Consider the following 8,526-nt stretch of genomic DNA (forward strand, 5'->3'; position numbering starts at 1 on the left):
CCGGAAGCGGGACCCTCATCTGGGTTTGACCACTTTTTTATACATGTTCATATGCATATGGCAGCCACAAGAGAACCCCACTTTTCTTCTGCCCTTCTCTCACCAGAAACATCTGGTGGAGGAGGGTCCTATAAAAGCAGTGATAGAAATTAAGCATAAAGCGTCGATGTCAGAGCAGCTGAATGACCCTGCCATTACAGCAGTGGACATTTTGGTCTGGTCTTTGAGCCCTTAGGAAGCAGAAAGGAGAAGTATAGGGGGACCATAACTGGGAGCAGGCCCTCTTTCCACATTAGCAGTTTGGTTTTGAGGCTTCTTCAGCTGCTTGGCTCCTGCAGAACCCAAGGCAGGTACCCAAAGGGCCTCAGATGAAATTTGGCATAAGCACCTGCCACTGAAGGGCACCACTCAGACAACTACAGGTGCTCATTTTCTGGCTGAATAGTCCTGTTAGTCAAGGCATCCCCATCCTAGCTCGGGTGAGAGTTAGATCGCAGATAGGCTTCTACGGCTTCTGTTACCTGGCAGCTGTTTGGAGGGGAAAGCAATGCAGACCACTCATAAGCCTGCTAAGGACTAGCTCGTCTTTTATCTCTTTGGGAAAGATGGGAATCACTTTTAAAGAAGAGAAGTGTACATAATTTATGCAGGCAAGTGTAATACCAATGTCATTGGTTTTGTGAGATATATATATATATATGTATATGTATATGTTTTTACATATATATGTATATTTTCAAGCATATATATGGTGCATATATATGTATACATATATATGCACCATATATATGCTTGAAAATAAAGATATAAGACTTTAGTGTTGTTTTTTTAAGTGGGGGGTTTGAGAAGGAAGGAAGGAATGTGTATTATGGACTTAACATAGGCTTTTAAGTTTTAGGTTGGCAGAGGAAATGTTTCTCATTGGTTTGGAGGTTCAGTTTACTACAAACTTGAGAATTACACCAGGATGGTGTACGCGTTGTTCACCTGGAGCTCCCGAAGACAACAGCTTCTGAACTAGGTCTGACAGAAAAGATAAACATTGCTCTTGAAAATGTTATACAGTTTATATAATTCCTTTGGTAACTTTTTTTGTATTTGAATCTGTGCTTCTGTTTTTGGTTGTTGTTACCTAAATACTGTTCAAGTTAGTAATTTTGTAAGAGCAAAGAAATGAATTTGATGAGGAAATTCAAGCACCTGGTGGAGGATTGGTCTTGAAGACCTTAAATGTCCTTTTCAACTCACTTCTGTGAAATGTGATACTTTTTTCTTCCAAAAGCAACTGAATGAGAGCTTGGAAAGTCTCTGTATGCAACACAATTGTATTTTGTCTCCTCATCTTGACTTTCTTAGACTTACAGTTTGATAGGGTGATTAATAACTGTTTAAACCCAAAGGAAATTTTTAAGAAAATTACTGCATTACTACATTACTCGTTTAAAATAAGACTTGTTGGAAAACTTAGTCCATCAAGTAATTTGAAAATACTGTTTTTGATGTCAGTTGGTAGCCACAGCTGTCACACCTCATCCCCAAAGGAAGAACTGGTCAACAAGATGAATTGAAAATATTGATTCCAAATGTAATTTAATGACAACATATCATAATTTCATAAAACAATGGCCTGTTTAGATGGGATTTTGTGTGTGTATAGGGGGGTATGTGTGTATGGCATGTGTTTTTGAAATGATGTTTCTTTGAATATCCAAAAATACTGTACATAAAAGTAGAAATGCTCTTTGAAACGTCTTCAACTGACCTTGATCAATCTAGCATGTGTGTGTTCAGTGGGCTGGCCTTGGTCCTCAGGGACAGTGTGTGACTCCAGTGTCTACCTAACTAGTCTCTTGCTTGGGACCTCTACTAAAAACTCAAACGGTGGGTTTTAGGGGCAATGTTAAGTCGAGGTTATATTTCCTTTGTTACTTGATTTTCCTACTAAACGTAGCATTTCAATTAGAGCCAACCTCTTGCGTTTTGAGAAAATTGTAAAAAGAATGAAATTATGCAGAAATGGCCAATATCTTTTATTAATCTGTTCTTTTGGAAACTGTCATGCACTATAAATTGTGTACAGTTAAATATATATATATATATATATATATATTCTTACATGAGTAAAAAGCAACCTCTCCAGCAATCGTATGTCATTGGTATTTGAAGAGAATTCTTAAATAACCCACTGCTGCTGCTGCTGCTGCTGCTGCTGTTTTTTGGTTTGTATGGGTTTTTTGTTTTGTTTTTGTGTGGTAAATTGCTATTTAAAAAAGGAAAGGAGAAAAACACGACTACTGTTTACAGACTGAAAAATTACTGCTTTTTATACTACTGAGAATCCTAAGTTAAAACTCTCCAAAGCAAACATTTGGTTTAAATCATTTATCTGATGTGGATTAAAGGTAGATAAATTTTTAGTGTTCTCCAAACAATGAAAAATGTACAAATGCCTAGCTGTGTTGCCCATCAATTTTGTATATTTTCATAATTTTAATTGTTCAAATTGCATTATATTTTGCAATCACTATGTTCAATCTGGATTTGTCTTTCATTTTAACTTTTAATATAAAAAGGGGTTTCAGTGTATCTATGGCCTTGTTATTGAAACTCTTCCTACTTATTTGATGTGATTTATTAAAATGGGAAGTATATTCTTCCTTTTTCAGAATTAAGCATAGGAAAACTACTTTAAACTGGATGGGTTAATTTATATAAACAACTTTAAGTTGGCATTTCTGCCTCGTTCATTTTTGTTCAGATTCCTAGAAGCTACCTTTTATTATTTTTGTCTACCTTTTAAATGGTATTAATTCACCTCAATTTTGTACTTAGTGTTATGTTCCTCAGCAAAATTGTAATATTTGTGAATTTAAAATTTATTTTCCAAGGCCATTAGTCTTTTTCTTTAAAAGCAGTGCGTTGCATGCTAGCATTCAATAATTCAATATATGTATGTTGAGCACTTATTTTACTACATGCTACATTCCATTTTAGGCTCTGCTGATATAATAGACCGTATATCAGTGATGGCGAACCTATGACACGTGTGTCAAAGGTGACACGCGAACTCATTTTTTTGGTTGATTTTTCTTTGTTAAATGGCATTTAAATATATAAAATAAATATCAAAAATATAAATCTTTGTTTTACTATGGTTGCAAATATCAAAAAATGTCTAAATGTGACACGGCACCAGAGTTAAGTTAGGGTTTTTCAAAATGCTGACATGCCGAGCTCAAAAGGTTCGCCATCACTGCCGTATATCCTAGTTAGTGGCTAATGTGGGAAAAGTAACAAGAAATATTAGCTTATAATTAAGTTCTGTTTAATAAAATAAATCAGGGTATGTGATAAACTGGGTCTGAGAGGATGCTTTGAGTGCCACCATCTGATTTGAATGAGGAAGAGTCAGCCATGGAAAAAGGAATGCAAGTGCAAAGGCCCCAAGGCAGCAAACAGCTAAGCATGTTCCAGTGATTGGGGGAAAAAAAAAAAGGGGGCTCAAGTAGCTGGGACTTAATGGAAAGAGAGAGGTAGGGTTTGAGTAGAGTGGGGATCAGGGCAATAGGACTTTGAGGCCAGGGGAAGGAATGTGATTCCAAATTTGGTGGGAAGTTAACTGGAGGCTTGCAGACACATTGATGACATGACATCCAAGAGGACGTGAATCCACAGGTGAAGACCTAGTTTATTTTGCCGCACTGACACAGTGGAAAGGAGCTGTTTGTTTTTCCTCAAGTTTCCTTTTTGTCTGTTCTGTGATTATTAAGTACTCTTATTTGAGCACTGAGAAGTCAGTTTTTGCCTGCTTCCATCCCACTGTTATTTTCCTTTAGCAAAAGGTGAGTACTTGGATATACTTCAATGCCATTTTTAACTTTTCCCAAAAGGTGGGCTCAGGGTTATATTTTTTTCATGTTCCCTGTTTTTTAGATGCTATCACTGTTTAACACTGTTTAATGCAGACATGTACCAGTATGTCATACAAGTGGAGGTAAGCAACTGTAAGCCAAATACTTAGAAAAATTATTTGTGGGATGCCTAACGTACTTTAGGAGTTTATGCTTCGGGAACACAGAGCTTTTTTGTAACTTCCAGCTTCCACATACCCCAGTTAAAGTGGGTCCCAGGTAAGGTATAATGAGAGAAGTAGTTATTGCATATGAGATTACTACTTAAGACCACCCAGTGGGGTAAGGGTTGAATAAGATTCAAAATCTGAAGCTTGGGTGAAATTAGCCAAAATACACACACACACACACACACACACACACACACACACACACACACACACACCATCTCACATTCTTAGTCTTGATGGCCATGTTTAAATTCCCATTCTGTCTTAGTTCTCTACTGAATAACCAATCTTTCCTAATATGATTCGAATGCCAATGCTTTGTGGCATCAAATGCCAAGGACTATTTGTAAATTTAAAATATTCTTAGCAATAATTGAGATAACTTGCAAGTTCCCTAGGATGGGATTGTTCGTGTTGGGTTCAAGGTCTCATTTGCTTTAGGTAATCTGGGAATTCCCTAAAAGTTATATATACTTGCTTGATTCTGGGAAACCAGTCTATAGCCTTCATTACAGATAAGCAGCATTTGAGCCACATATTATTTAATGAGATGCTAAGAAGTAAAAGGAAGGAATCCATATTATTTAATTAAATGCTAAGTAGAAGGAAGTGCCAGGGAAGATTGGATTTTATGTGGCATATGCAAATCAGTTCAAATTCTAAGCTAGAAACAAAGCCCATCTTTAGTGAAAAAGATTTGATACAAAGAGCCTCTGATGTATGATAGTCTAGTCCTGTCCAGCAGTCCATGTTGCTTCAACTCATAGCTTATAATGATATCCATTGGACCCATCCAATGAAGTACCCTGGATGTGTTGCCACCTTTATTCCTCTCACATTGAGATGAAACCACATTCAGGGATGTTGGAAAAATTTAGTTTTAGAGTTCTTTTCCTACCAGTCATTTGTCTTACTCTTATTTCCATAAGACAGTGAGTACTTAGTTCTTTGGGAATGACTGTTTTAGGTAGATTAAAAAAGAAATTAGAATAAGCTTAAGTAAGTTTACCAGTTAGAAGCATCCAAAAACATCTCCCAAGGTTTTCATTTAGAATTGAAGGGAAATATTGAAAATTCTTTTGTCAATGTTGAGAGTATCTATGCTGGCTATGGGGAGGCATTTAGGTTGAGCATCTTTTACTTAATGGAGTTGTTAGCCTAAGCTACCACAACTGTTTTTGTTCCATCAACTTCAACACACAGGTTTTCCTGCATTTTTTGTTTCCAGTGAGTTTAAATACCAATGTGGCTAAAATGAAGGAACAATTTTATTTGCCTACTTTGTTCAACTTAAATTTCTTTGGGTGCAATTTCAGGAGCTGTATTCTGCTAATTTTCAAACAGTAAATATGAAAATGAGGATGTTATGAAGTTTACCATTGCAGATACTACTCATCCAGAGAACAAATTTCAAAGTTAGTATAATGCTCCTCCCTGTTTTAGAAAAATTTTTTGATTTGAAAGAGAGATACATAGATTTGTTGTTCCACTTATTTATGCATTCTTTGGTAGATTCTTATATGTGCCCTGACCAGGGATCAAATCCACAACCTTGGCATATTGGGACGACACTCTAACCAGCTGAGTGACTGGCCAGGGCTCCCCCTGCTTTTTAAAAAAAGTTGGTATATACTGAGTAACTGAGAGTGAGAAAGTAACTTCGGTGGCAAACAACCCCTTTTCCTTTTAAACTCCCACATTGGACTGAATCGTATTATTTAGCTGTCTAAAATTGAACTAGGAAAAAAACCTCTATCAGATTCTATCAGCAAAACTAAGAATTTCCTACACATACCTTATGAAGTATGGAAAATAATTACACTGAGGTTTATTAATGTTGCCATTCAGTTTTAAAGACAAGAAAATGTGGACAACACAATTTACCACCCAGAACCAGTCCCCTTGAGTCTGAAAACTAGAGGCAAGTAATCAAGACAGGCTTTGAACTGGGACAGACCAGCTTCTACAGTGTTACCAGGATAGTCTGTTACCCTGGTAGTGGAATCCATACCAACTTGGATTAAAAAATAAAGTCAAAGGGGAAAGCAGGTCATAGTCCAAAGTATAATTTGTGAAAGAAACTGAATGGCTTAAGGTCCACTTAACCAAAACATGGAAACTTTAATTGGATTAGAATTACACCTTTCAAGAATGTGGGCAGTACATTCTTTATAGCACCAGTTCCTTCTGAGGAAATTCATAAGCCATTTGAGTAAGTGTTCTAGCTGTACCTGGACTAACTATAGAGATGTCCCAAGCGTAGTCATATCAGCATCAATGTCTGGGCATGCTCAGATTTCTTACATCTCAGAAAGGTCTCACAGCCAGCAGGAAACTCCCCACCCACACCAAACTCTGGAAAACCCTGGAGTCCCTTTTTACAGCTCTTCCTTCTCGGCCTCCTTCTTCTGGAAGGCGGTCAAGATGTTTAAGCTCTTCTGGAGTTCCTCCTTCTTCCCGTCGCTCATCTTGTTCTTCTCAATCAGCTTGGTGATCCTCGTCATCTCTGATGCTGGGAAGTCCTCACCTTGGTCTAAGACCTTCCCCATGATCTTCAGGTACTGCTCGGCCCACTTCTTCTCAGTCTCCTTCACATTTGCCAGGTTGTCCTGCCCTCGTTTCAAGAGGGCCTGGCGGGCCTCCATGCCAGAGGCCCTGATGAACTCTCCAGCAAGAGCGTCGTATGTAGGCAGGCAACCAGGCATACCTAGGTAGATCCCTTGCCCCTTTAGCCAGCGCTGGATGGCTCCAACCTTAACCGCCCCATTGTATAGGATTGGGTTCTCAAAGTCCCCATCCCGGAAGAGGTAGAAGACTGGGTAGTTCTCTTTGTCCAGCTTGTATTTCTCACTTAGCTCCATATTCAGCTTGTCACCATAATCTGTGAACAGAAACCAGATATCAGGAGCAAGACCATGAGGAATGCGGGGCAGAAGATTGTTATGAGGCCCATCCGAGCTGAGAGGAAGAAGCATGTTGGTTGTGTTTGAATTCCTCCTTGCTACTTCCTAGCCATGTGGCATTAGTCAAGCCACATTTAACTTCTCTGGACTCCATTTTCCTCATCTGAAAATGGTACTTCTGAGTATTTGAGATGCCCACTATGTGCCAGGTACTGTTCTAAATGCTGGAGATCTAGTTGTGATTAAGAGTATAAAGCTCTCTGACCTCAAGGAGCTCATATTTTTCTAAGAGTGAGAAGAAAGATGTTAAACAAATGTACATAAAATGATTAGTGCCACGATGAAAATAAAATGGAGGTGTGAGCTTAGTGGGGGCTGAGGTATTCCAGCTGGGAGGAAACAGAGAGGGAAGAACCCACTGCACTTGGGAATAAATACTTAGGTTGAGTTCTGGATGAGCCACTTCCTCCCCCATAGCCTGGAGCTTCAGTATAACAGGTAGAAAATATGTCTTGCTTTTCAAGTGGGATTCAAGAGAAGTTTTAAAATGCAATGTCTATATATCTTTACAGACTGTAAACTGCTAATTGTTGGCCACTATTATTATCAAAGCTGTCACTGTGGTTGACACCTGCCCTTGGTTTAGTGGCAACTCTGGTGGATTTGAGCTGAAGCCAAAACTCAATAGTTTTGGTGCAAAAGAGCTGAAATGAGGATGGAAGAATGGACTATGCTGTCCCTTAGGAGGCATGGTACCCCCTCTGACCACAGTCCCCTGCAAGAGCTCCAAGTTCTCATAGTAAATTTAATGTCAGTGGAGGTTGGAGGATGAAGAATGGTGGTTTCCCTTCCCTCAGGCACCCATGAGGCTGAGCAGAGGTTTTGTGGTCACAGAATCTGCTCAAGAGAAGCTTGCCATGATTTCTTGAGAGGTCATGACCCCATTTTTACTTAGTGTGTGACTCAGACAGAAAGGTGCTGGGTATTCCCTCTATAAGTAGGGAAATAATTCTTAGCTTCCTCCCCCTTTGCCCTTCCCAGTCGCCTGGACTTGTTCATACCTGAAATTCCCACCTCTGCCACCAAGAGATCATCACTGGAGGCTGAATTTTCAGCCAGACGCTTGAACTCATCCTGCTTCTCACCGTAGGGGTACTGGGTGTCGAACTTCACCAAGACGAACTTGCTTTTGGGAATGACCTGAAGGTATATAGAATTGAGTGGGTAGGGGGTTCCAGGAATTGTTGGGGCTAATTGCCTTTCCCAACGGACTCCTGGTTAAGAAACAGAGTGGAAACCAAGCCCACAAAGGAGACAAGATCTCAATTACTAATATTCATTCATTCACCTATTGATTCATTTAACAATTTATGTGCTGGGTACCCCATTAGATGCGTATTCACACAAATCAAAGACAAATACAACCCTGTCTAGAAAAAGCAAAGCTATAGCGGTACTAAGACCTTCTCCTCCAGTGGCCCTTTGGTAAGGCCAAGGAGACCCTTAGCACACAATACTTTAGCCCCTGTCATGCCCGTCATG

At 39.2% G+C, this 8,526-nt stretch overlaps 1 protein-coding gene across 1 annotated transcript in view; it reads right to left on the reverse strand.

Annotated features, from left to right (window-relative positions):
• Nucleotides 1–6,167: 6,167 nt before the first annotated feature.
• Nucleotides 6,168–8,526, reverse strand: part of ERP29 (endoplasmic reticulum protein 29) — a 6,881-nt gene continuing 4,522 nt past the window's right edge. Inside the window, exons 2-3 of the mRNA XM_005876220.2 lie at nucleotides 8,046–8,184; nucleotides 6,168–6,962 (exon numbers count right to left, since the gene is read on the reverse strand). Coding sequence (XP_005876282.1) covers nucleotides 6,460–6,962; nucleotides 8,046–8,184 — 642 coding nt within the window. The 3' untranslated portion in view covers nucleotides 6,168–6,459. The remainder of the gene's footprint in view (nucleotides 6,963–8,045; nucleotides 8,185–8,526) is intronic.

This window comes from Myotis brandtii, unplaced genomic scaffold (genome assembly GCF_000412655.1).
Source record: "Myotis brandtii unplaced genomic scaffold, ASM41265v1 scaffold482, whole genome shotgun sequence".
NCBI lineage: Eukaryota > Metazoa > Chordata > Mammalia > Chiroptera > Vespertilionidae > Myotis > Myotis brandtii.